Source organism: Leptosomus discolor, chromosome 1 (assembly GCF_034619465.1).
Source record: "Leptosomus discolor isolate bLepDis1 chromosome 1, bLepDis1.hap2, whole genome shotgun sequence".
NCBI lineage: Eukaryota > Metazoa > Chordata > Aves > Leptosomiformes > Leptosomidae > Leptosomus > Leptosomus discolor.
In genome coordinates, this window is record NC_141391.1 from 84118820 (window position 1) to 84146567 (window position 27748).

General features: G+C 39.4%; 1 protein-coding gene across 3 annotated transcripts in view; it reads left to right on the forward strand.

Annotated features, from left to right (window-relative positions):
* The first annotated feature begins 581 nt into the window (after positions 1–581).
* Positions 582–27748, forward strand: part of GLRA2 (glycine receptor alpha 2) — a 130745-nt gene continuing 103578 nt past the window's right edge. For 2 of the 3 annotated variants that reach the window (XM_086462707.1, XM_086462785.1), the window contains exons 1-3: positions 582–649; positions 2780–2913; positions 24036–24103. In XM_086462707.1, the coding sequence (XP_086318833.1) occupies positions 582–649; positions 2780–2913; positions 24036–24103 (270 nt within the window). Of the gene's footprint in view, positions 650–2779; positions 2914–24035; positions 24104–24199; positions 24268–27748 lie in introns of all 3 variants that reach the window. The other variant, XM_086462859.1, reaches the window with a different exon arrangement.

Consider the following 27748-nt stretch of genomic DNA (forward strand, 5'->3'; position numbering starts at 1 on the left):
CTCCTCCTTCCCTCCCTCCCCGGCAGCGCCGACGCCTCCCTGCCCAAAGAGGGGAAAAGCAGACCGACCCAGTAGCCCCACCACCGTTCATAAATACCAATTTTCAAAGCGAAAGGGGAATAAAACATACCGGCAACAGAACTGCTCTCAGCGCTGTTCCCGTTTGCGTGGTGCTCCTTGCGTAGTTGGGTTTCCTTTTCTTTTCCTTTCCTTTTTTTTTTTTTTTTTTTCTTTTTTTCCCCCTTTCTTTCTTTCCTTCTTTTTCTTTCTTTTTTTTTTTTTTTTTTTTTTTCCTCTCCATCACCAAAAGCGAGGCGGGGGAACGACCAGGTCTGGTGCTTTGTCTCTTTTGTGCTATCTGCTGGAGATGAGCCTAGGCTTGACCTGACCATGATTCCAAGGACTGGCACTTCTTTTTTACCCCCAGTTTGTAGAGATCCAGACCTTCTCTTCCTGATTGTCAAGAAAATTAAATTATTGCTGAATTTGGGAATCTAGGCAGCACCAGCTTACTTTTTTCCCTGCATCTCTCTGGAATCATTTCTGGGATATTTTCCAAATCATCACAGAAAGCAGGAGGAATGAACCGGCAGCTAGTGAAAATTTTGACAACCTTGTTTGCATTTTTCTTAGAGACAAACCATTTCAGGTAGGTGATATGACTCTATGTGATGATTTTGCTCAAAAGGTTGTGGAAATCGTAACTATAAAGATACTACGTTGCATTAACCCAGTTTGTTTGCTATATTTGAGAGTATTTCATGTTCGTTCTATATAGGCTATCCCTTTTACTCTCGGAGACTCGTTGCTTGGTAACAAACACACAAAAAAGATAACGTCAAGTTTGAGTGATCTATTTTCCATTTCTCTGATTCCGAGACATGCTTTGTCACTGGGTATCAATATAGCTAAGAACATTTTCTTCAGTTTTTCTTCCGAATTGCAAATTCTCTGCTCCCACCAGAGGTTGTTTAGGAAGTTGCTTGGGTTCCCTCCTCTTCAAGCTTTGGAAACGATTGAACCAGTTTTGCCAGGGATGTAGTTATTTGCAATTAGAGAACCAGTCCTCTGATTTTGGGAAATCCCTGGATCATACCTGTATTGTGCTCGCTTAGAGTACGAGTACGTTTGATCGTTGTTTCTAATTTCTTTTTTTTTTTTTTTAACATTTCATGAGCTTTTGCTTCAGCCGTTGACTTTTTGCGGTATAAAGCAAACAGGTCAGTCTTATTAACCAAAACATCATTTTCAGCTGAGATTCATCATTACACTGTGCACTGCTGGGTATCTACATGTACACATATAAAGTGCTTTTCTATGAGTAATGAGGTACATATAGCAGTGACAGAGTGGAATACTCTTTATATTCGCGAGTCCTGGATCATAACGCAACTCATAACTAGTGGGCTTTGAATGAAAACAGAAGTAATCTGTAAAGGAACATCCCGAATAAATGCACTGGATTAATTTTCCAGTTTTTATTAACTGAATGTTTCTAGTATTTAAGTGTGGAATATCATCTATTTTGTATTGAAAATGTCGTTAACAAAAGCAAAAACAAACAGCCCCCTGTAAATGAAACCTGAAAAAATGCAGGGAATCACACCACAAGAATTTACTGTCACCTTGCCTTTTAACAATTCTGGTGCATTTGTAAAGGGGTAAAGGATTTGATATTTGCTTCTCATTTCAGATGCTCATGTGTATGCCTAATTTGTTTATACTTGCATATAGACGCATGAAAAAACCCCATGAAACACTCCTGAAACTGAGTGGTTCCCTCTGGGCAAATATATAAACAGAGGGTAATTAAGAAGACACCATCATAGAATTACTTGTAATATAGTTCAAGGATTATGTTGAAACATAGAAAAAATGAAATTGGTTATTTAAGATCCAAGATAATGCTTTATGATAAAATCTGTGCCTCTACACACCAAATATGATCATTTATTTCTAGTTCCCTTCTCCCTAGGGAACAACCATGGGGAACTCCTAAATTCTCTGCAATATATAATGTGCTTGCAGTATGTCATATGCTATGTACACAGTATTTCGCATGCATGGTATGGCACCAGAAGTTTGCTCTTAAATCCTGAAAACAGAGGGGTGTTCCAAGAGCTCGCATGTAAATACCGGCTAGTGATAATACTGGTAAATTTTATTACTTGATGTTCATTGGTAAAACAACCCTAAGATCAGATGTGACTGACTCTGGAACCCTTTTTGCTGTGTTGGGGAAGAATCCAGACATTCTCTAGCATAATTTGGATCTTTGTTGGGTAGCATCTGTAAAAAACATTATTTTGCATCTATATCCTTACCAACATTAACAAACCCAGTATTTTTCACTGTTGCTTGGTGAGCGTTGCCAGGTATTGTTTGGAAGTTTAAGACCAGTGTTAACATATAGTTTTAACAGCATACATGTAATCAAAGCAATGATATGAAATAGGATATCAAAGTCCCTGCAAGATTGCTCTACGCATTAAGATGAAGAGTTAACTGAATATTCTAAAGTCTTAAAGGTGTAATGAATTTCTTTTTAAAGCTGAGGGTTTTCTTCTGAATAGCAAATTGTGTCCATGCGTAATGCCTTAAGCTCGTTTTTATGCCTAGAATAAAGTTTTCAGATGAAAAATAGACTATATTGTTCTATAAAAATATTAATTGCTACGTTCATTTAATTGAGACAATTTTATTTAGTGTTATAATTTCTCCATGACTTAAATACAATACAAGCTAAATATTAGCTAATGGTGGCTAATAATTTATTTAGGACGACTTTCTGTAAAGAACATGATTCAAGATCTGGAAAATCCCCCTCACAGACCCTGTCTCCTTCAGATTTTTTGGACAAATTGATGGGAAGGACATCGGGGTATGATGCTAGAATCAGACCAAATTTTAAAGGTAAGAATTTTTAAGACTTCTGATTAATTAATCAATTATGTTTTGGACAAATTATGGGTTTTGAGGATTTTACCTCTGTGTTCTGATTTTCTTTTCAATAACTTCAGTTTTCCAGTGTGACTGTGTCACGGAGATCAGTTGATTCACGGGGACGACTAGGAGAGCAGTGTAGGTAATAAGGGTCCAGAGCTTGAAAACCCTCTTTTTACACGGCAGTAATGTTTAGCTATCAGAGGATACTTCTGAAGACCTTACTAATTCCACATAGTAAATGACATTTCAGGTTCCACACTAAAAGCAATTGAGATGACTCGTTTCTGAAATTTTTAAGTCATGAAGACAATACCTTTAACACTTGCATGCTGAGCTGTTGTCTTCTTTATAGCAGTGTCTGAAGAAAAGGTCTATGCTTTCATTCAGCTTGAAGAAAGTAAAAACTTCTTCCCCAAAATAGGGAGATAGAACTCAAGGCATGTACACAGGAGATTTTGCCCTGCGAATGTTGACTGAATGATAAGAACCAATTTCTCAGGATCCCTATAAAATATAAAAACCATATTCTGTTTGTCACTTCCCTGACTCCTCGCTTTTCTTCCAAAATTTGGACTGAGTTGTGGAGAGACACAGTGACCGTTCCAGCACAAAGAGGCTGTGGACTGAAGGCTTCTTTTGAAACCATTACTATTCTCAGCAAGTTTTCCTTACTGTAGTCCTGTAAATTCCTGTGGAAGTGAGCACAGAATGTCTTGTGGCTTTGAATGAAAGGAGTTTGGAGAGAAGTTTTCATTGCAAATATTTAACGTTTCTGGGGAGCCCTATAATTCCACCAAAATTGGCTCTTCTATGCCAATTTAAAGCTCAGAGTGTGGTTTTACTTTGAAAACTGATAAAATGTTTCCTTCCTTAACAAATCTGATACCAATATACATTTGCACTCATATATATTGTATTTGGTCACCAAAATGCATGTTTTCCTGTATTGAGCCTTGTTAGCGGTGCTGTGAAAGTTGACAATGTCTGGAAAAAATAATAATTTCTGAGCCAGTGAATGAACTGTTAGGAAAGAAGAAGTTCACATGTCAACAAGAAAAGTGTTTAATTAAATTTAGATCAAAGATCAGTTTATTTTCTCTGTTCCACATGTGCAAATTACAAGATTCGGAACAAAGTGCCTTTTTTGACTGTTTCCTATGCCTGAGTGAGGAGGAATCTAGTACAGCTTTCAGATCCAAAAGTTTGAAAGCTGAGAAATTAAGAAAACTCTAGTCAGGGAAGTCTTAAGTTTTAATTTCAGTATTTTTGAAATTGCTTACTGAGTTCCTGAACTGGTGTCACATTAGCTTGTGCTAAGTAGTATTATGTTAGGCTTTCACATTCATTTTGTGCATTTGCACGAGTATTAGTGAAGTTTTAGGGAATGTAAATGAAGGCAAATATTGCCTGAGCTGAGCAAGGTAGCAATCGTTAAGAACTTGTTCCTGCCCTTTATATGGGAGGGACACTTCTGCTTCACCTTTTGTAGCTCAGATGAAATCAGGAATAGTAGCAGTCCCTGTACATAGAACTACTTAAAGACGGCTCTTGATTGCTCCGCAGTACGTTTCTAAAACCACTTTGTGAAAAATGCAGGAGGAGATAGGAGATAAACTCCCTTGATGTTTAAGCAGGTAGAGCAGGTATGGTGTGCATGACGTCGTATGGTGCATGCTGAGCTGTTTGACAGACACTGCTCCCCTCTGAGTCCAATGGTTTGTTTCTGTTCCCAAAGTGAAGTTGCTGCCTGATGACACCTATGAACCCTTAATGGCAAAGACTCTGCCATTTCTTAATATTGATTTTTTATTAAGTCCCTTTCCAGAGTAGGATGGTACTTTGCAGCAGTTTGAACTGCTAAACAGATCTTCAGCACTTTTTCATAACTTCACACCTCTGAGCTCTCCTGGAGCTCTCAGTCTTCTGGTGAGGGGTCTGAAAGGTTTTCTTGTTCTTTCCTATGTTCCTTTGAAGGGTATTTTGTATCTGATTTCAGAACTAGAGAGTTAAGTCGTGCAGTTTAGAACTTCAAATCACCCATCAAAACCTTGTCAGCAGATAACCATTTTTATTAGTCAATATGGTACACACCCATGTTCTAGTTGCCCAAGTGCTGTTAAATTTTTTCAAAAATTGAAAATACTTATTGCTCTATATTGCATTTTTTTTGTTTGTTTTAAAGAATAAGAAGTACAGCTGCAAAAAGGTCAAAATAAATTTATCTTGCATGGAATTAAATACTATAGAGATTTTTTTTTGTACTGAGGCTTTATTGTGATCATAATACAAATTGTTTCAGTTTCTCAGATTCGTTAATCTGTTTGAGATCTTTTTGAGGATATGGGATATTGTACAATACTTATATTGTAAATCATATAAAGGGATGAATGTATGAAAAGTTGAATGATTACCTAATTTATAACTTTTTGTGTTCTAAGGCAAGAACTTTAAAACATAAAAGACGCCTACAGGAGCTAACGTTTAAACTAGGTATCTGCTATCTGGCTTTGCACATAGTCTGGGGTCAATATTTGTTTCCTGCGTTTCACAAAGGACATTGTGGATCAGAATAGTTGTGCCACTACTTAGGCATTTGTTTAGCTTTTTCTGCTTTTGAAAAGGTTATGTAGCTTTCCCTGAGTCCACCGTAGGCATTTTAAAGTGCCACAAAGATCTGATTTCATGCAGAGGCAACTGAGTAAAACCCACTTATCTTATACGACTGATTACACAATAATTAAATATACTTTTATGACCAGTTTGAATTACTGGGAAACAGCAGCTATTTGATTAATTTGTGGAATAAAGGCTATGCATTCTAAAGAGAGAGGAAAATGATACTTACTGGAACAAGGTGTTTTATCCAGATAAAACATTTCATCATTACTTACTGCTTTTCACTAACTTGCTGTTGCAAATTACAAAATTCAGGAAGATAGTGTGAGAGCAACAGGTGAATATATAAGTGTTCAGTTGTCAACAACAGGGTGGGGTTTTTTGTTTTGTTTTGTTTTGTTTTTTTACGGAAGTACTGTATGCTGAAAGATCCTTTCTTTATTGTATCTTTCTGTCTTATTCGAAAGTAAAGAAGCAGATTTCTGGTTCTTCTTGACACAGCAAGTGATCGAATACACAATGACGAGGCACTGAGAGGGACTGTCCCCCTGACGAACAGCCAGAGAGAAGTGCCAGAGCGACAGCTCTCAAAATTGTGTTTCTTTAATCATTGTCTGTCAGATACTTAATGCATACTTTTTCATCTGACACTCACCTTTTATTGAACTTGAACAGGCTAATGATTTGTTTAAGGACACAGAGGGGAATACTTTTAAATGTAAATACGAAGACTGCAATCTAATACTAATTGAAGTCTCTGAGACTCTTTCTGTTGACAGCAAACATATGTTTGTGGCCCTATGAGTTGATTTGCTGTTTCTTTATCAGTTATAACATCAGCTGAGCATGGCTTCTGTAAAATAATAAAAAGTGAAGCCTGTATGATGTACTTTTTAATTGATTAATATTAATTTTTTACTTTTTAGTGGTAAAAACCAACAACAAAAAATCAGAGTGATGTCTTTTTCTTTCTCCATGGCTCATTTTGCATTCCTCGACAAAACCAGAAATAGCAGTGTAGGGCACTTGTGTTATAAAACTAGCCAGGAATGTGCTTTCTCACTGGTAGAAACCAGGGATGGTGAAGTGGTATCTTAGATTAGAGTACATTCAGCTCAGGCTCCCTCAAGAGCACTCTGTACAATGCCATGATACAACTTAATCACAACATGAGACGTGGGGCTAACAGAAAGTCAACCTGAATTTAAAATTTCCGAGCAGGTGTTGAACTTCAGAGGTAACTAAATTATTTCCACTATTTAACACCTTCTTCTTCTAAAACCACTTAAAATCCAAACATAAGCTAGAAATTATCAGATAGAGAAAACTGTTTATGTATAGGCACTACTATGTCCTTTATGCCGAATATTTTAAGTAGTAGACTAGCTGTTATGCACTGGGTGGAGAGAAGGGGAGTTTATTGCCAAGAGCTCCAAAAGTGGGTTATCTTTTGGTATGGAAGATGTTTGCAATGAAGATGATAGTTATTTTCTTTTGTATTAAATTTCATTCTATGTCTTAAGTGCATTCTTTCCCATTAAGTCATTATTTACTAAAGAGTGTTCTGATTTTTGTGGATTCACATGGAGGCATGCAGCAACAGTGCCCATCAATATTACCCTCGTCACTGGATGGTGCAATGCAGTGTGAATTAACTTGCTCAAAAGCTGCTGTTTCTGCACTCAGACAATTCTTGTTAGAGCGATACAGTTTGGGGGTGTAGGGACTGTAGTTGTAAAAGATTAGTCTGTGATTACAGTGGTGTAATGTAATTTTCACGCCGAGTCAGTGGGTTTATATCTGAATAATAAACACATGGACTAAGTAATTTACTGAAAATTAGCTTGACAACTGTTACAGGAAATGGCTTATGCACTTTAATACTTTAACTCCTTGGCACCAAGGGTCAGTTTTCCCCATATGTTCAAGCCCATTGCTTATTTATTTGGCTCCTGAGTTGACCGGTAATGAAATACTTAAAAAAGCATGAATGGAAACTGCTGAATGACATTTAAGGGTGAAATTAATTGCGTCAGGCTTAATAAAGAAAAGCAACTTCTATGTATGTGCTAAGAAGAGGAACTGTCTGCAGAAGTCTACCTTAATCTAGACATGACACTTCACAATAAATATCTATTGGAAAAACAGCCTGTAAATACGTACAAAAGTAGAAAAGCATACTTAAGATAGGGACTGCAGTGATTTGTTCTCCAGTGGTTAACAGCCTTCCCAAAGGCAGACTTCAGTTGCTAAGAGCTACTGACCATGAAGTCAGATGCAGTGAGTGTCCTGCACTGGGCTATTTTCCACACAGTTCAAAGGGTCGAAGGGCTGTATCTGATGGAGACTCAAATCCCATCCAGGCACAAGAGCATGTAGTAAGGAAGTGCACGCTATTGGTGCATTCATGTTTTCAGATGTGTCCAGGCCACCACACTCCCTAAATATACATTGCTTGAGATGTGCAAGCATCCATTATTAGGGAGGTATGCTTCTGGTTTATTTTCTGCCTTGAAACACATCTACAACTTTATGCTGTTTTCAGATGAAGCTGTGTACACACATCTCACTGCACAGTTAGATGCTGCATGAGGATCCTCACACACGTGATATTGGGTTTGTTTGGTTTTGGTTTACTTCAACTACAAAAATATAGCTAAGGAAACAATATTCAGCCCCTGCCCTAGGTGTGCATGTTTTCATGCAGAAATCTAATAACTGCAATTATGCAAGGAACCTTTTGATCGTGCTTCTTTTATAGCTATTAGTAAAGAGGGCTATGGAACTTGTCCTTCTTCCCATCTTCCTTTAATTTCAGGTTCTTTCCCAGAACATGAATAGACTGGGGGAGTTGCATGGCTAGGTAGGTTATGTCTAGGCTTCTAGACAAATGGGATCTGACAGCAAGCTCAAGCAGCACAACCCCCCACCCCCCACCCCCAATTATTTATGCTGTTTAGCTGTTTACTCATTCCCTGGATCTCTTTCTGAGCTTCCTGCAGTCAGCTCCTCCAAAGCAAGTCAGAAAAGCTGTGAGCATGCAGCAGTGTAAAGCACAAAGTAACCAGTGCTACTTGGCATCCAAGCTGAGGATCAGTCCATGGTCTTCTTTTATATTTGAAAGGTTAGCCACAGTGATCCATACTGTATTGCTGTGTTGCCTTTATTCAGAACCAATGATTTAATTAAGAGATATCAATGGATTTGGCTGTTGTCATGGAATATTGGTCTGCTGCTGCATAAACTTCCAAGGGAATTTGTAAAAAACAAATGTCAAAGCAGAGCCAAAGACCTTTCAAATCAAAGCAGGATACACTATTGTTTTGATCACGTTCTAATTTAATTGCATTATTTTTTTCATATACAGTGTCATGTTTAGATTTAAATTTTCTGTACAGTTGAAGCCAGTGCCCTTGGGTCACTCATTAAGCATCTTGTGTTTTGGCTGTCTAAGAAAACATGGAATTTATATACAGAATATATAAAAACGTGTACACTTAATTTACTATAAATATACATATTTATAAACTGCAAATCTGTTACATATGGTGATATAGTAACTAGGAATATATATACATAAACTAGAAATACGGAATTTTATTAGACAGATTCATTATTTTTTTTCCCCACTGGAAATATGAATATAAATATCTGATTAAACCATCAGAAAATGTACGTTTGATGGTTTGACTTCCAAATATGCATTTCCCAGTCTTTCACAGAATTGAGTGATTTTAACAGCCTGCAGAGAAGATCCTCCCCCCTTCCCCCCCCCGCAAATGATGCAGACAAGGTGGTACTGGGTCTGACACAGCTCTAAGATGAAGGGTGCATTATGTATGGCATAAATTGTGACCTGCCAATGTCATAAACACCAAGTCCATGGTTAAAATTCAAAATCTATAGAAATACAAAGGCTCTGATTCTGGAAACCATGCAAGATCTGAGTAATACAGTTCATGAGAGAAGTACCATTCACCAAGTACTCAGTTACTTATAAGGGATAAATCAGAGCAGCCTAGTGGCTTATCTGAACTGTGCCAGCTACCAGTTATCCTCAAGTGCTGCATGGGCATGAAGACACATTGATCACTCCTTATGCCTCAGCCACATCTCAGCAGCTGGGGCAGGTAGAAGCATAAAGGCTTCATGAGCTAATAAAAGAAGGAAACTTTTATAACAGGACTTAGATGGAATATAAGTCCACAAACAAAAAAACCTCCCTGGACATCCCTGATCCACCTGATGCGTAAAGCTTGCAGTGCATTCCTGTTTTAGTCTGAGGTTCCTCAGATTCTCTCAGTTCTGCTCCTGAGTGTGCTACCTCACTTAGCACCCACCTCACTCCTAAGCCAAATCCAGGCTCTCTGATGAGGCAGTGCTCCACCTCCATCTCCCTGTAGGGACCAGGTGTCTCAGAGCCTACCTTATGTTCCACAGGAAAGGGTTTCCTCTTGGGGTGGACCTGTGATGACTTAAAAAAGCCCACAAACACAAAACAGTGTCTATGGGTGGCCTGCCTTCCCCCACAATATACAGAAGATTTTTGATCCAGTTTCCCCTCAGCTTAAAGAGTTCAGTATATGATACAAAGGACTATAAATGATTCTGAGTGGCCCATTTTGCAGCAAAGAATTCATACTTCACTAAACCAGGGATAAAATGCAAGGGGAACATGGCTTTTCAACCTTGCAATGTAGCTGCTTGTCTGAGGGGGAGAGCCTTTACACTTGACCATTTTGATGTGATGCACAGAAGTGACTATTGTAGCCATTACACCATAGGGGTAGCTGATGTAACCGTTATAGAAAACATTGTAAGGACACGGACTGAGAGCCAGCACTTCTCCCACTCTTCCTGACAATTGCCCCGACTCTTAAGATACAAATGTGCATGAGTGCACTTTCTTTCTCCAAATGTTGTATCCTAAGTGCCTTGCTGCACAACTTACTGGGTTCAGTGGGCTATCCGCACCTATTAAATATTTTTAAAAGTGACAATAGCTCCTCTGAATAGGAGACAGTGAGAGATAACCCACCACATTTTACAAGAAACCCACAGCCTTGTAGCCTAGGAGGAGGTGCAAGTTTGCATCTCTTCAATCTGAGGCAGGTGTAGAAACTCCTAGGAAGGACTCTTTCTGCATGAACACTTTCAATATTGTGTTATTGGCTGCAAAACTGGCTGTGTTGTAGAAGGAAAAACTGAAATTCTTGACTGATTTTTCAAAGTAAGATTGTTTGTGTTGACTTGGTGAAGGTCTGAGCAGTGGATCCCAAAGGAGGTACCTCAAACTCTCTGAGAAGCACAGTCTCAGGAGGGCCCCCAAAGAGCCTGTTGCAAATTATTTGCTCTGCAAGTGGTACCCGACTGTGCTGAAACATTGTACTGTGCCCATGGACTATATGAGGCCCTTAGGGTTCCTCCACAAGAACCTGATTTTTATGCACCAAATCATCAGACACTGCAACTCCCTCTACCTGTCACGGGACTGAGGTTTTTTTGGCTATAGCAAGCATTGGACTCTCCAGGGAAGCACAGTAGTGGTATGATACTCTTCTCTGAAAGCTAATAACCCCTACCTGTGTGTTTCTGTCTCTCCGAAGCCCAGGACTGCATGGAAGCAACTGGGCACATCTCCAACTAGCTGAATTGTAGGCACTTTCCCTTAAAAAATAGTAATTGATACTCAGTTGATACACACTGCATGAGCAAACTCATTCTTCCTCCATCCTGGGAACACAATGATGGGTTTGATGGGTTATCTCCCTTGCTTTTGTACTTAGGGAAAAACAACTGAGAAGAGGCTAAATGAATTCCTTAAACCAGCATAGTTACTCAGGGAGAACCTAGGATTAAAATTTACCAGATCGATACTCATTATGTTAGGCTGCCTATAATGACTACATTCCCAATGTGTGTTGTCTTTATGTCTTCGTCTTAGGCTATAAAACTGTATTATCAGGATTAGTCCTTCTTCTTGTGCTGTTTACTATGTCTAATAAAGAATTAGTCCTAAGTAACAAATAAAATAACAGCAACATTTTGGCCAGAATGCTGCTATAAACTCTCACACTGCAATTTAAAGCAGTTGTTGAAGAGATGCATGTAAATTACGTGCATGGGGCCAAACCAGGAGCATATGTAAAAACTCCTTTTTTGCCAGATGTGAATGTAACCTGTTGTCTGTACGTAAACACACGCACATAGTCTCTTCCATGCCAAACTAAGATGAAGATGTGGCCGCTCCAACTAAGAGTTACGGGCTGCAGCAATTTTCCTTTCCAGACAGTGATATTCCATCAGATGAAGCAGTCTGAGGTGTTAAAAGCCTTTGGTCAGCCTGGTTATACAAGCCATCCTAAAAATAAGCATCTGGGAGAATGTTGCAGCTCTTTGGCTCTGTACTCCTGAGAATAATTTTGCAGACCTTTGGTTCCATACTCCTGAGAATTTTTGTTTTGTCACATTTCTGAGGTGGGTTTTGTGTGAGGCAATCTGTTAAAAACAGGTTTTAACTCCTTTTTTTTTTTTTTAAAAAAAATATATTTAAATAAAATAAAAACTTTGACTTATCAAAGTTAATAATTTGGGACAGATTCAGTTCAGGCCAATAAGCTCCTCAATGTGTATATAGTCTTATTTGGATGACTTTGTAGAAGAGTCCTACTCAGCATGACTGTTGGTGGTAGAAACTAGAAAAAGACCAGGTGCTCTGACCCTGCAGCGTGTTTTGTGACATCAGAACTCTGAGGTGGGTGAAGAGTTCTCATTCTCTCTCTCATTCTTCCAGCCATTTTTTATATAGGAAGAACAGATGACTGAAAAAATTGCTGGTGAAAGACACTCAAGGAGTGCCTTAAGGATGTCTTGCAGTTAAAAGATAGATCCTTTTTGTTATTCAGAATGTGGGAGACCACATAGGAGGTTCCCAAAGGGAGAGGGGATGTGTGAAGGGAAGGGATAGGAGGATGAACTAAACATATAACAAATCAGCTGATGGGAGAATTGAAGCTGAGAGTCAGGAGGGAAGAATTAGTTTCAAAGTAATAATCTGTGCAGATTGTATGGAAATGAGTTGAAATATAAGAAGGTAAAAATTAGAAGAGGTTTGAAAATAAAAGGAAAACAGTGTTTTATTAATGTTAGATGTAGTGGATATATGGGTCTGCATGTCTCTGACCTGTTGCAGATTGCCATCTGTACCAGCTCCTGACCATTTCTGTTGTCATTTGTTCTTACTCTTGGGCCATCCCATTTATCTAAATCCATTTGTTCATCTATGTCCCATGTATTATTTGGTGTATAATTCCCTCACAGCCATAAATCAATGTCTGTTCAGTAATGTTAGTCACCCAAACTGCTCTTTTTCTTCAAGTCCTGCATATGCCTTCTGACAGTAAAGCAAGGAACATTATGGCGACATTAAAGGAAAAGCTGGCAGAATTGTGAAATAAAGTGAATGTCTGAGGCTCAGAGGAACAAAAAAAGGAGTTAAAATCAATTCTGAGACCTTTCTGTGGCCACAGAGAGTGGTATTGACCAAGCCCTGTATTTGAGATTGTACGTACTGATGCTTGTAACTGAGCTTCCACTAATTTCAGTAGAACAAGATCAGAATCACAGAGAAGGGAGAAAGTGAGAAATGTTTTGGGAGAAATGAACAAAGTACCAATGTTGTTTTTTTTAAAAAAAACAAATGTTTTGAGGAATGTCAAAGAGAATGAAGTAGTTAATTCTGACTGAAAATAGAAACTTAGACTGGTTGACAACATTTCAATATTATTATTATTAATACTTTTTTTTTTCCATTTAGCAGATCTTCTCTGCTGCCTTCTCAGTGAACATTTTTTATCTTGTGATACCATGTGATCGCTTAGATGAGGTGGCTACACTGACTTTGTAAAACATTATTAAAAGTACGATTACACAGGAGGAGTTTGACTGACCCTACATGGGAGTGCAGATTTCATGACTAGAGATATAATACCACCTTTTATGCAGCCACATTCAGGCGTGTCCCAGGCCTCTGCACACATTATGCAGTTCACATGCAGATCAGCAGCAGAGAGCTCTGTCTTCAGCAAAGCAACCAAGTAGTTTCCCAGAATCAGGTGCAAGGAGCATCTCTACAACCTGCTCTTCAGTGAGGCTGAAAGACTCTGCCTGTCCATTTGCTCAAGTCAGTGAACACTGTTTTGTGACAAGGAAAGAAGTACATGCCTGGATCTTTTCATGTCATAAGAAAAGCAAACAATTCGTTTTCCCCAAATACTACCCATTGCTCTATTGCATTGGAGGAAGGAAGACTTCAGAAAGATATGCCTTGCAGTGAGGTGCTTGTCATGACTTGGAATGGAAAGATTTGAAAGAGCAGAGAGCTCAGAAAAAAAAAAAAAGGTTGATGGACCTATGAAGAATTAAAACATTTATTTGAATATTTTCAAAATTGATCTGAGTGCGAAGTAACTTTGCACTGTAGGTTTAGAGTTCCAATGGGAAGTTTCAAGATGTAAGATTTCTGATTAACTGTGTTTTAGATTTACTTCCACACACTTATTTGCACATGGAAGTCTTTAGCTCTGGGACTCGCTGCACTCAGTCACAAGTGTGACTGAGGCTAGTGTAGAAATATCTGAGTTAGCTTTCAAGTAATTTGCTCAGAGGTTCTCTGTGCCACACCGAGATGATACAGAGCTCAGCACAAGCTATAATGCCCGAGGTTAATGGCCTCCAGTGAATTCCAGCCTGCCATGACTACATCGGCGGCAGCCCTCAAACTACCTATGTGAAAGCCAGCTCCAGTGCATTTATACAATCCATTGTGATTGCTGTGGCTATATATTCTTTGAGACTACCTCAGGTTAGCTGGGTAAATCAGGAGCATGTCAACTGTTTAAAGGGCTTTTCATTTCTGAGCTCCTGGTTTGTGGAGTGAAATAAAATAGTGCCTGAAAATTGTTCTTGTGCAGTGTCTATTAGATAACCTATGTGGAAATATCCCACTGCACCCCAGAGCTGACAGTAATACATTTCTGTTATCAGCCTCAGCAGAAAGAGGCAGGGAAGAATGAACACATCGTATGGACTATGCTATGTAATGCCAAATGCAGAACTGAAGAGGTTTTGTAGTGCGAGACTTACCTTCTTCTTCCACAGCTAGGTCTGGGTAAAAAGGCATTCGCTGAATGTGAAGCATGCCAATCCAACAATTTTCACAAGAGCTTTAGGAACAAAAAAGTGCATCTTAGTAGGGATTCACCTTCCGTGAAACGTTGATAGGATTCTACCAGCATGACTCCCATTACATTTAGTAATAGTCCTACAGCTGAAAACTCACATACCACTTCAGAAATTGATTACTCACTGTTTGACCTCAGACAATGTCAGTGTATACATATAGATGGCTTTAGCTGTACTTACTCCAGAGACATTTTCTTTCTGTGACTCGTTCTGTAGTCACCTGGATCTGACAATCACTGGGGTGTTTGTCTTGTGAGGCCTCAATGGTATTTTGCTGAAGAGGAGCTTTCAGTTTTGGAATGTCGCCTGCGTTTTCTATATCCAGGTAGTGTCATAAGGCTGTATTATTGCTCAGATGTTTTCTGAAGTTAACTAAGTGAAGGGAAGCAGCTTAAATCTTCATGTAAGAGAAGAGTCCTCTTGATGTCATTTTGTTTATTTGTATTTGTGTGTGTGCCTGCCTGTGTACTTCTGGAAATAGCCAGCTAGAACTAGGGAAAAATTGTACTTTCTTCTGTCTGTAGTGCTTTCCTGCCGATTCCATTCAGCTTTGCCTCTATCTCTCGCCTGCTTTGGGTAGGGCATGTTGTGTCTTCTCCAGTCTGTAAATATCATTGTCATAAGCAATGTTGCTCACATATATTCCTCAGATACTTGGTAGTGTTTGGGCTCAGTGATATTAGTGGGAATGAGAGTCCTAAAAAGGATTTAGACACCTAAATATCTCCGCAGGTCTTACTCTGGCTCTGTAAGTGCCTTCGTGGCTCTTAGCCTTATTCTGTTGATCATAAATGTGTATTGATGTTACAGAGTATAACTCTGAGTCTCAGATGCAACAGTAAGCACCCAAAACAGTTACCACATTCCCACCAGGAGATATGGTATTCAAGGCAAGCTAAGCTGTTATATATGGCAGATGAACTTTCAGAGTGTGTTGGTTTTAGCTTGATGGAGCAGAACCATAATTTTGTCTTTATTTGATTTTTCCAGAAAATGCATCAGTGCAAAGTACCATACAATTACTGTATTTCAGAGGTTGTTGAGATTTCTGCCCTTGCGAGTATTTTTGGCATTTGGAGGTTTGTTTGTTTGTTTGTTTAGTAGGTAGTATTGTCATCAATTAAAAATAAAAGTGACATAAGCATAGTAATTTCTGTGGTAGGCTAGATTGTGGTGAACACTTCTAAAGAAGAAGTAATTATCTGTTTACTGGGCATGATTATACTTATGGAGTCAGTGCGATGCACTCCACAGAAATCCCATAGAAAGACAACCTCTTAAATGGAAAGCAACACTCCTCAACAAGAAATGTCACCTTGATTTGTAACCCTTAGGGTAACTATGTTGTCCTAATGTCATTAATTTTGCCTCCTGTGACTGATACATTTCCCTTGCTGTTAACACTCTAATGAGATGGTGATGTTTAAATGGAGGAAAACATTGGTTTTGCCCAAAGGCAGAATGCTAGAGAAAGACAGAAGGCTTACCTAGGTACTTGCAATAAAGACTACCTGTGGTGTGTCTCCTGCTTTCTTACTAGAACCTTAAGCAAAATTGTTAAATCATGAATTTTCTCGTCAGGGGTTGGACCATGAGTTGTACAGATCCTTGAATACAAGTGTGCAAGCTGGACTGCTTCTGGGGTAGCTGCAAGATCGCCGTGGATCTTTTCTAGTGCATCAAAGCCACCTTTATCTCCCTGACCCAATATACATGGTCCCTGGCCACAGGATTGCCTGAGCTGTCTTTGGTAGCACTTCTCCAGTCCTTAGCCTGCCTGCCACACTCTGAGCAGGGAGGAAGGTAGGATGATAAACAATTTGCTCCTGTCTAATGACCATGGCCAGCTGAGATGTTCCAGCAGTAGTTCAGTCTTGCTGTCTGACTTACAGGGATGTGCCTGCAGGGCCATGAAGAGATGCATTGGCAAGCTCTTGAAGTGGTAATTCAGGCACCTGTAGCACTGCAGCTGCAAAAGCAGAGCCCTCCATAGGAGTTAGCTCTTTTTCAGGTCTCATAAGGACTGTGCAGGACATAGGAGGCTGTTCAGTTTGGTGGAGGAGAAATGGTGGCTAAAACCTCAGCTGCCTCCAGAACTGGCGATAAATAAACCATCTCCAACAAGCTCTGCTACCATCCCCTGCTTTCCTGGGATCTGTGTTACCAGTGCTCAGGTCAGCATGTGGGTCTTTGTCCTGCCCTCACCTACATTTTTATTGCCTCCCTTGTTTGAGCTCGGACATGAAATCTCTGCTCCACAGACAAATGGATGCTCAGTCCTTGATGGGATCACTGCCTCCTCACTTTGCCCCTTGGTCCTGTTCCTGTACCACTGCTCTATCCCCACACTCAGGTGGAATTAACTTTAGTATTTTCAAACAGTCCTGATGCTTATTCTGCTCTCTGTGGTAAGGTGAGTAGGCCAGTTCAGCTCACCTTTCTCCCCTGTACGCGGACCAAAATCAACCATTCGAGATGGTGGGAAAAAACTCTTTCCATTGGCACATGGGCTAAAGTCAGAAGGTAGACTGAAAACCACTACGTATAGTGAAAGACACAAGATTTTTCACAGATCTGTAAATACCTAGCCAATATTTTCACTGTCATTCCATGAGGTGATTCTGCCTTGTTATCTCTCATTTTTCCTCCACAACTCTTTGCTTTGCCTACAGTTCTCTGTGTGTATGTGTACTGTATTATAGTTTGCCTTAGGAAATGCCTTAATAAATACACATCTCAAAGAAAATTGGCAAGTGCACAGGTGTCATTTTAAATCTCTTGCATGATTATAATATTCCCACTATGGGCATTTTAGCTATATGGCCAAAATTAATGCGAAGAGAAAAAGGCTACCAAGTGCAGCCTGGAAACTGTACACCAAAAAAGCAGAGTTGGGATGGATGTAAGAATACAGATATGATTAGATGCAGTTAGGATGATCTCCAGGGCAAGAGTACAAGTAAATCTTAAGAACCTACCAAATGAAGGAAGCTTTGGGCCCTTGTATTATTGATACTGGAGAATATTCAGCAAAAGCTGCAGCTAACATCTGGACTGGGTTCAGTGTATGTCTTTCGGCACTCATCACTGAACATGGGGACTCCCCTATGCATTGGGATGGATCCACTCCCTCTGGCAGCTGACAAGGAAAGGTTTCACTCTCTAGCCAGATGGCAGCAAGGTCACAGCCACCTTTGGTACAGGAGCTATGAGGCAATATGCCACAGCAAATTCAGGGGAAAATTCAGTATATTCAGGTTTTTTGTGTGTAAGGTAAGCAGATGAGTGCTGAGGACTTACTGTAGATGCTAAGTGCCCCAAAGTCACAGGAGGTGTATGACACATCATAGTGTCAGAGGGCTTTTCAAGAAGGCAGAGTATTGGAGAGTTGTGTCAACTAGCAGCAGCAGCAGACCCTCTGGGGAAGCAGAGGGATGGGAGCTGCAGGGAACAGAAGTGACATCTTAGCTGTTTGTCAGAATATCAGACATCTACTTTCTGGTGTATTTGAGCATTAGCTACCTGTTTTGGTTATGGGTTTTTTTGCCTGAGTCCTTTCATGAAACAGACATTTTCCTTATGACTCAAAAATCACTTTGATTATCTTGAATGTGCCCGAAAAGCACCCAGACTGTTACACTGTTGCATTGGAGATGACAAAAGGAAAACTAGGTGGAAAAAAGTATTTCATTATAAAGTATACTTCACTTAATTTTTTAGAGGTAATATCAACTCTTTTTACATTTTAGGCAGTAAAGTGAAATTAAATGTTTCCATTGCCTTTGAAGAGTTTTAGATTATGTTCTTAAACCTTGGATACACTTCACAGAAGTTTACTGCTTTCATTTTTAATGAACTATTAGATTAGAAGAATCTTGTAGGAGGGAGTGTGTGGAATGTTTCACTGGAAAAAAAGGTGTCGTGTGCTCTCATTAAAGCGCACTTCTTCCTTAAGATGTACAACTATACACCTCTTCCCCACTAGAATGTCAACAGTAGGAAAAAAAGATCAATAACAAAAGAATAAAAACAATTGCAAACTTCGGTGCCCAGTTATTTATCTTTTTCTTATCTACTTCATTTGGCTCATGTTTCCTATGCACATGTAGAAACCCCATCACTAGCAGATTGACTTTAAGAGGAAGTTGGACTTTTAGCTTAGAATCTGTAAGTTATATGATCAAAAGTTTAGGTTTTAAGATCCTCTGATAAGTATCTTCTGTTCTCATTTAGTTGCAAATCTTGCATTACACTTTTGATCTTCTAAACAAATATAAATAATCAGAAAAAAAAATTGATTCGTGATATCTCACCAATAAAGCTCTTTCCAGAAAACTTTGTGGTTGAAGAGAACGTGACCGGTTTTGCTGGCAGTACTTAGGTTTATTGAATCATAGAATCATAGAACAGTTTAGGTTGGAAGGGACCTTTAGAAGCTATCTAGTCCAACCCCCTTGCAATGAGCTGGGACATCTTCAACTAGACCAGGTTGCTCAGAGACCCGTTCCAACCTGACCTTGAACATTTCCAGGGATGGGGCATCTACCACCTCTCTGGGCAACCTATTCCTGTGTTTCACCACGCTCATTGTAAAAAATTTCTTGCTTATATCCAGTCTAAATCTGCCCTCCTCTAGTTTGAAACCATTAGTCCATGTCCTGTTGCAACAGGCCCTGCTAAAAAGTTTGTCCCCATCTTTCCTGTAGGCTCCTTTGGGTACTAGAAGGCCACTGTAAGGTCTCCCTGAAGCCTTCTCTTCTCCAGGCTGAACAACCCCAGCTCTCTCAGCCTTTCCTCATAAGAGATGTGTTCCATCCCTCTGATCATTTTTGTGGCCCTCATCTGGACTCGCTCCAACAGGTCCATGTCTTTCTTTTGCCAAGACCTCCAGAACTGGATGCAGTACTGCAGATGGGATTGCACCAGAGTGGATTAGAGGGGGAGGATCACCTCTCTCAACCTGCTGGCCACACTTCTTTTCACACAACCCAGGACACGGTTGGCTTTCTGGACTACACGTGCACTTTGTCGGCTGATGTCCAGTTTTTCATCCACCCACACACCCAAGTCCTTCTCCTCAGGGCTCCTCTTGATTCCTTCATCTCCCAGCCTGTATTCATACTGGGATTTGCCCCGACCCATGTACAGGACCTTGTACTTGGCCTCGTTGAACCTCATGAAGCCCACACAGTCCCTCTGGATGACAACCCTTCCCTCGGACATCTCAGCTGCACCACTCAGCTTGGTGTCGTCTGCAAATTTGCTGAGGGTGTATTCAATCCCACTATGTCATTGATGAAGATATTAAACAGTACTGGTCCCAGTATGGACCCCTGAGGGACACTACTTGTCACCGATCTCCATCTGGATATTGAGCCATTGACTGGATGTGACCATCCAACCAATTCCTTGTCCACCAAACAGTCCACCTGTCAAATCTGTATCTTTCCAATTTAGAGAGAAGGATGTTGTGGGAGACTGTGTCAAAGGCCTTACAGAAATCCAGATAGATGACATCCATAGTGTTTTCCTGGTCCATTGGTATAGTCCCTCAATCATAGAAGACCACTAGGTTGGTCAGGCAGGAATTCCCCTTGGTGAAGCCATGCTGGCTGTGTCGAATCACCTCCCTGTCCTCCATGTCCTCCATGCCACAGCATAGCTTCTAGGGGGATCTGTTCCATGATCATCCCAGGCACAGAGGTGAGGCTGACAGGTTGGTAGATTCCAGGGTCCTTCTTTCTGCCCTTTTTAAAAACAGGTGCAATGTTTCTCTTTTTCCAGTCACCAGGGACTTCATCTGACTGCCATGACTTTTCAAATATTATGGAGAGTGGCTTGGTAACTACATCAGCCCATTCCCTCAGTAGTCTGGGATGCATCTCATCAGGTCCCATAGACTTGTGTATATTCAGGTTCCTCAGATGGTCATGAACCTTTTTTTTAACTGACTTTACTGAATTCTTATACTATTCCACATCTACCAGCAGAACGTAAGTTAAAGATGGTGTACAACTGAGTAGAGAAATGGAGGGAGATATTCGCTTTGTTGTAAGATACAGTGTTCTAGAATGTACCTGCTTTGTGTACAACTGAACTGCAGTCTCTGATGAGGTAGCATATTTCCTAACACAGGTAAACATGTTTTCCTAACATAGGTAAACATGTTTACTGGGTTCTGCTGGCATTTAGGAATTGGAAGCTGTGATGTTTACACATGGTGACTTTTGCAAGTCAACACCATAAGATCAAAGAAAAGTTGATCATGAGCGTAAGAAAATGCCAGGTAGTCAATGACTCCTTCACCTCAGTCTTTACTGGTAAGACTAGTCTTCAGGAATCCCACACCCCTGAGACCTATGAAAGACCAGATCAAGAAAAGAATCAGTGAAGAAGAATCAGATTACCGAGCATTTAGGCAAACTGGACAGAAAAAAGTCCATGGGACCTCATAGGAAGCACCCACCAGTGCTGAGGGAGCTGGCTCATGACATTGGGAGGCCATTATTAAGTATCTTTGAAAGGTCATGGTAACTGGAGGAGGTTCCTCGTCACAGGAAAAAAAAAGTCACTCCTACCTTCAAGAAGGACAAGGAGGACAGTCCAGGAACTACAGGTTGGCCAGCCTTACCTTGAAGACTGGAGCAAATTCTCCTTGAAGCCATTTCCAGATATGAAGGAGAGGAAGAGGACTGGGGGTAGTCACCATGGGTTTATGAAGGGGAAATCACTCCTGACCATGCTGATAGCCTTTTTTGATGACTTGACTGGCTTCATGGATGTGGGCAGAGCAGCGGATGTTGTTTATTTCAACTTTAGCAAGGCTTTTGTCGCTGCCTCTAAGAACATCCTTACAGACAAACTATTAGAATAGCCCAGCTAAATGGACAGCGAGGTACAGGGAAAACTGGAAGATTTACGATGCTCAATAGGTTGTGATCAGCAGCATGAAGCCCAGCTGGAGGCCAGCCACTACTGGTGTACTGAAGAGGCGATACTTGGCCAATACTGTTTAACATCTTCGTTAATTACCCGGATAATGGGACAGAGTGCATGCTCAACAAGTTTGCAGGAGGTACAAGACTGAGAGGAATGGTTGATGCCCTAGAGGGTTGTACTGCTGTTCAGAGGGACCTGGATAGGCTGCAGAAATGGGCCAACAGGATTCTCACTATGTTCAGCAAGGTGAAATTCAGTCCTGCACCTGGGAAGGAACAATTTGGGAGATGTCCAGCTGGAATACAGCTTTGCAGAAAAGGCCACAGCGGTTCCAGTGGACACAAAGTTGAACATCAGCCAGCAATGTGCCCTTGCAGCAAAGAAGCCCAGTAGCCTCCTGGGCTGCATTAGGCAGAGCATGGCCAGCAGGTTGAGGGAGGGGATCCTTCACTCTCCTCAGCACTGGTGCGACACATCTGGAGTTCCGGGTCCAGCTCTGGACTCCCCATTACAAGAGAAACATGGACTTACTAGTATGGACCCAGCAAAGGGTCATGAAGGTGATTAAAAAATTGGAGGATCTGTCATACAAGAAGAGGCTGAGACTGCCGAGGCTGTGCAGCCTGGAGAAGAGAAGGTTCAAGGGGATCTTATCCATGTGCACAAATAACCGATGCGGGGTAAGTAAAGAAGATGAAGCCAGATTCTTCTCAGTGGTGCCCAGTTACAGGAGAAGAGGCACTGGGCACAAACTGAAACACAGGACATTTCTTAAACATAAGAAAACCCTTTTACTGTGAGGGTGACTGAGGACTGACACACTTTGCTCTGAGAAGCTGTGGAGTCTCCATCCCTGGAGATACTCAAAAACTGATGGGACATGGTCCTGAGCAACCTGCTATAGCTGGTCATGCTCTGGGAGTAGATAGACTAGGGGGACTGCATGATGTCCAGAGGCTCCTTCCAATTTCAATGATTCAGTGATTCTGTTTGTTTGGATGTAGAGAAATATATTGATCAAGCTGCCCAGCTAGTAAAATATCATCAAGTTAAAGAAAAAAAATCATACTATGGAGAACAACAGACTATTTGACTTGTTTCAGCTTGGTGTTGAAAGAACATTTAAAACTTAAAAAGGAAGTGTTTTTTTAAAAACAACTGTTGCAAAAACCAAGTTGAACAGCACACTTCATTGGAATTTAACATTCTCAAAACATACTACTGTTGTGGTTTTTCTTCCCAAAACCTTTAGTTTGTTTCCTCAAAGGTGGGTGGTCTAGCACTCAGGAAGTTGACGGTGTACTGGGTTTCAATGGGCACATTACTTTATCTTTCCATTTTTCAAAAAAGAAAGTAATAATGTTTCCATCTTTTGTAAAGCAATTTCAGATATAAATATGACACCAAATGTAGGTATTTATATTCTGTGGACTGACATTATTTTTTTAACATAACGAAAATTATGTGGTTAAAAATAATAATGATAAAAGAGATAAGAAAGTATTTGATAATCAGTGCTTGTATCAGCTTTTGTTGTGTCACTGAAATTCATGCATTTAGCACTAATCTTTTTTTGATTCAGTTGAGAATCCCAGTTTATTTTTTCATGCCTGAAAAAAATAGGAGGCTAATAGATAACTAATTAAATATTAAGTCCCCATTCATTCTGCTGCAAGTCAGTGACTGCTGAATAGCAGGAAAGGAGGTGGGAAGGAAGAGAGCACAAATGGTTTTTTAATGAAAGCTGTGTCAAGCCAGAACAGATATTGTTAAAATATTTGTTTATGGAAAGGTAGACATCTCCAGATCAGGTACGCAAAGAGCTGCTTGTATAAGTCCATTTTCAGTGGACTGGAGTCAACGTGAAAAGTGGCCCTTGCTGGGAATTTCAGTGGCAAGCCTTTGCATACAGAGTGGAATAGGTGTGGAGAGATTTGATTTTAAGTCTGAGAAGGGAGAGAGAGAGGAGTGGTTGCAATGCTAAAGCATATTATGCTCTGGTACTGTGGATAAAGGAAAAATGGTTATGCTCATGCCCTCACTCAACTCTCCTCATAAATCCTTAAATGCAAGGATGTAGTTCTGTGCTTTTATGTTACAACTTCCAATGAAACTAGGTTAATTAAATCAGTGTCGATAATGTTTCTCTGTTGATTGATATTTACATGATCTGTTTGTGAAAACTCACTTTCTACTTGTTTTCAGCCACATCTGTACCAGATTGTACGGAGGCTGAGGGATCTGTACTTTTGTTTCAATGTATATTGCAACATTTTTATTGCATTCCACAGGTCCTCCAGTAAACGTTACTTGCAATATTTTTATCAACAGTTTTGGATCAGTCACAGAAACCACAATGGTAAGTGCTATGATGCCATTGGCAAGAGAACAACAATACTTAATATATGTCATGAACACAACCTGTCAATTTTTCTATTTATTGTTCAACTTGCAGGTCCTCCTGTAAATGTTACCTGCAACATATTTATCAACAGCTTTGGTTCAATAGCAGAAACTACAATGGTGAGTGGGACTGGTCATTGAAGCCATCTTGTGAAGGAGTGGGATGTAGAGTAGAGTAGAGATGCTAAGGACGTGGGGACATTTACTAAGTTATTAAGCTACTAAAAACCTACGAGCTGAATTAAAATAAAATAAATACAAAAAAACTATAGAAAGAGATACATAAATTATTAAACTCGACTACCAAGTCTAAACATATATGTAGTGGCTGCACCATAGTCTATAGTGACTGTGATGACAGAAAATACAGGTGTGTGCAAACCAGCTTTCTCAGGTTTTACTAGCACTGAAGGGGTAGAGATATGACTGGAGCTCAGTGGTGTAGCTCCCTGCCAAATGCTCCATATTTTGTGTGGGTCTTACACCACATGCTGAATTATCTGCTGCTGCAGACTGTGCTTAAGAGCTACCAGAACAGACTTGTTTAACTTAGCTAAATCTCTGTGAATTACAGCCTCATCAGTAACTGAAGTGAATACATAACTTAGTCAAATGAATAAAACATATAGCTACAAGGAGACTCAAGAATTTTGAGGGTTAAATTGGTAGGAGGAAATTATGGGATCCCAGTCAACCGAAATGTGTATTTTGAGTGAATTCAAAGAATGCTAACAGTCAAACAAGCAAGGCCGAATTGAAGATGTTGGAGTTTTAATTTTGATATATATAAAAATAAATAGTTCAATTTTTTGTTTCAAGGTGAGATTTTTCTTTTTAAAATTGTCAAAATTTAGAATTAACAAAGTCAAGCTGAAAAAATGGAAATGAAAATTTTACTCCAACTTTTTTCTTTTTTAGTCTAGAAGTGAATATTCTCTTTTTTTAAAATATCTGCTAAGAAAAACAAAAATATCTTTTCTGAGTCCATTTAAAAATATACTGAGTTTTTTAATCTTCTTTTTTAAACAAAGGACAAAAAATATCATTTATTCAAGCGTACATACACCTGACTGTGTTAGTCCAGAGAGATATTTTTGATGGCTTTCTGATAACAATGGGATAAACCCATAGTAATTAGCTGATGCTTATATACAAGAAGAGGGTTAAACCCGTTCTAGAAAGGGTCTAGTGACAAATCCCAACTTAATTTTGAACTCTTCAAGGCACAGCTGACACAAAATAAAGTAAAAATGAGTACTCTCTCTGTCATTGAAATTTTGTTAGTTTTTGCCTCAGAACACTATGGACAGCTATGGACACTTTTGAAGAAACTGCAATCTTGTTTCACAACTCTGTTTTCTGGGGATTCCTACACTGCGTCCAGGTCTTTCTGTATTTGCTGAAGCCAGAGGCAAGAAAGGTGCCTGTAGGACTGAGTTCTTGGTAACTACAAATGAACTTGCTATCCCCCAAAGGACTCAAGGTATACCAAAGAACTATTTTTTTCATAAAATGGGGTAGATACTGCCTTGCAATCCTTGCATTATGAAGGAAGAGCAGATATTTAGCCCAAGTTAATTATTGTATTGAATATTCAGATACTTCATTTAAATTCTATTGTAATTCATGCCATCATTTTAGAAAGCGGTGCCTAAGGAATGTAGGAACAGGAATCTTCTGCTCCTAAATATTTTTATTTAAAAAACCCACCCTGTTACTTAATGCTTTCTAGAGATAAAGGGAAAGTTATTGCTAGGGTAGGTTGCTTTCTTAAATAGTGTGGGAAAGACTCTTCTATAAATGATGAGCTATAACATACAGACCTATAAAATAAACAGGTAAATTAATGCTTTAGCATATGTATCTGTAATATTTTAAAACACCTTAAAAGAAAACTAAAATCAAGTTAAATATGACAGGAAAAAACATTTCTTGATGCAACATAATTATCAGCAGACATAATTTTCAGTTTTTTGGAAGACTTCATTTGTTTTCCTATGTTTAAAGGATTCTGAGGAGATAGCTATGAATGGAGTCTGTCTGTTGATCCTAGAACATAGAGACATCAGCATAATGTTAAGTAGCAAATATCCTGCACGTCACTGGCTTTACAAGATGGCATTCAATGAAAATATTTGCACGACCTAATGCTGATTGCATTAATTAGACTCCTTCATTGCTTTGATTAAATCCCCTCATTGCATTTTACCTTCTATCAAATATGTTAATGTGCACCTTTCCAATATTCATTAATACATTCTGCTGAAAACAGCCGAACATTCAAGTAGATGAAAACAAAGACTGTTGGCTTTTTTATTTTGCTTTGTTCATAATATTTGCTGAAAGTGTGGAAAGTTTTCTCTTTGATGCTGTTCAATGGTTTGATACTGATTTTCTTGATACTGTCACTTTTTTAATGATGACTAGTGTGACTAGTTTTAAAATGTTTTGAAACTGCTCTGAGAGGCAGACATCAATTACTGTTCCATTTGCCTTTCAGAAATAGATGTAAACATGTGGTAGAAATGTTGGCATCCCTTGTGATAAATAATGAGTTTTGTTTGACTCCTAGGATTCATTTTTCCTTATAAAGTGCTCTGGATGATTTTGACATAAAACTAAATGATTCATTTAGAACTCTGGATTATGAATTCAACAGAGATTCTCCTGTCTCAGGGGACAGGAATGCTTAGTGAAACCATGTATATGTACTGAAGGGACGTTATCATAATATATATTGGATGATCTACAGCAACTCATTGGAAACTCAGGAGCTGAAAATTTGTCTAAAGAAGTTTTCAATAGGAGAAATGAACATGGCAAACAGGATTACAGTCCCAGACCTACTAAATTCAGTAAGCTGTGTTCTCAATAACATTAGCAAGAGTAGCTTCTTTTTTTCTGCTTAGGACAGACACCAGGATGAAATTCATCCCTGTGTGAAAGGCCAGCACAACTCTTATGTTCAGCATATTCTTCTAAAAGGTAAAACCTTTCATTCAGAAATAAAGCAGTGTTTTGTGCTGGTTCTCTCCAAATGGATGAGTTCCATAGAGTCTTCATGAATTTTGTTCCCAAAGATCTAGGGAAACAAAATGTGTCTGTATTAGTCTTCCTGCATTATAAGCCACATACGGTACAGTATCATAATTGATTTTTTTTCTCCAAAACAAATGGTTTTCTTCCATATTAGAATGATATATATTATACCAAGATAAAAATAGTAAAAAAAAGGCCAGAGTCAAGGTAAAATTGTTGGAAATTTTCTTCATTGATTCACTTGTCTTTTATTTAAGCCTTAACTTGCAAAGAAAGAGAAAAAGACATTCCTGAGTAACTTCACTGAATAAAGTAGTTATGCCAGTAAGATCTGTATCTATTTTTGGAAGCATTCACACATGCAGTATTCAGCAGAAAATTCACTGTACAGCATGACTACAGTTGAGTATCACAGATGAGTAATCTGCATCAGGCTGGGCAGAGTCCCAAAGAATTCAGATGTTCAGTGTTGCTAATGACCAGGGTTTTTTAGCTATCAGCTGTAGGAGAAGCTAAGAGCAGTTTGTACATTGATGAGCTAATTGTTAATTACAGAAATGAC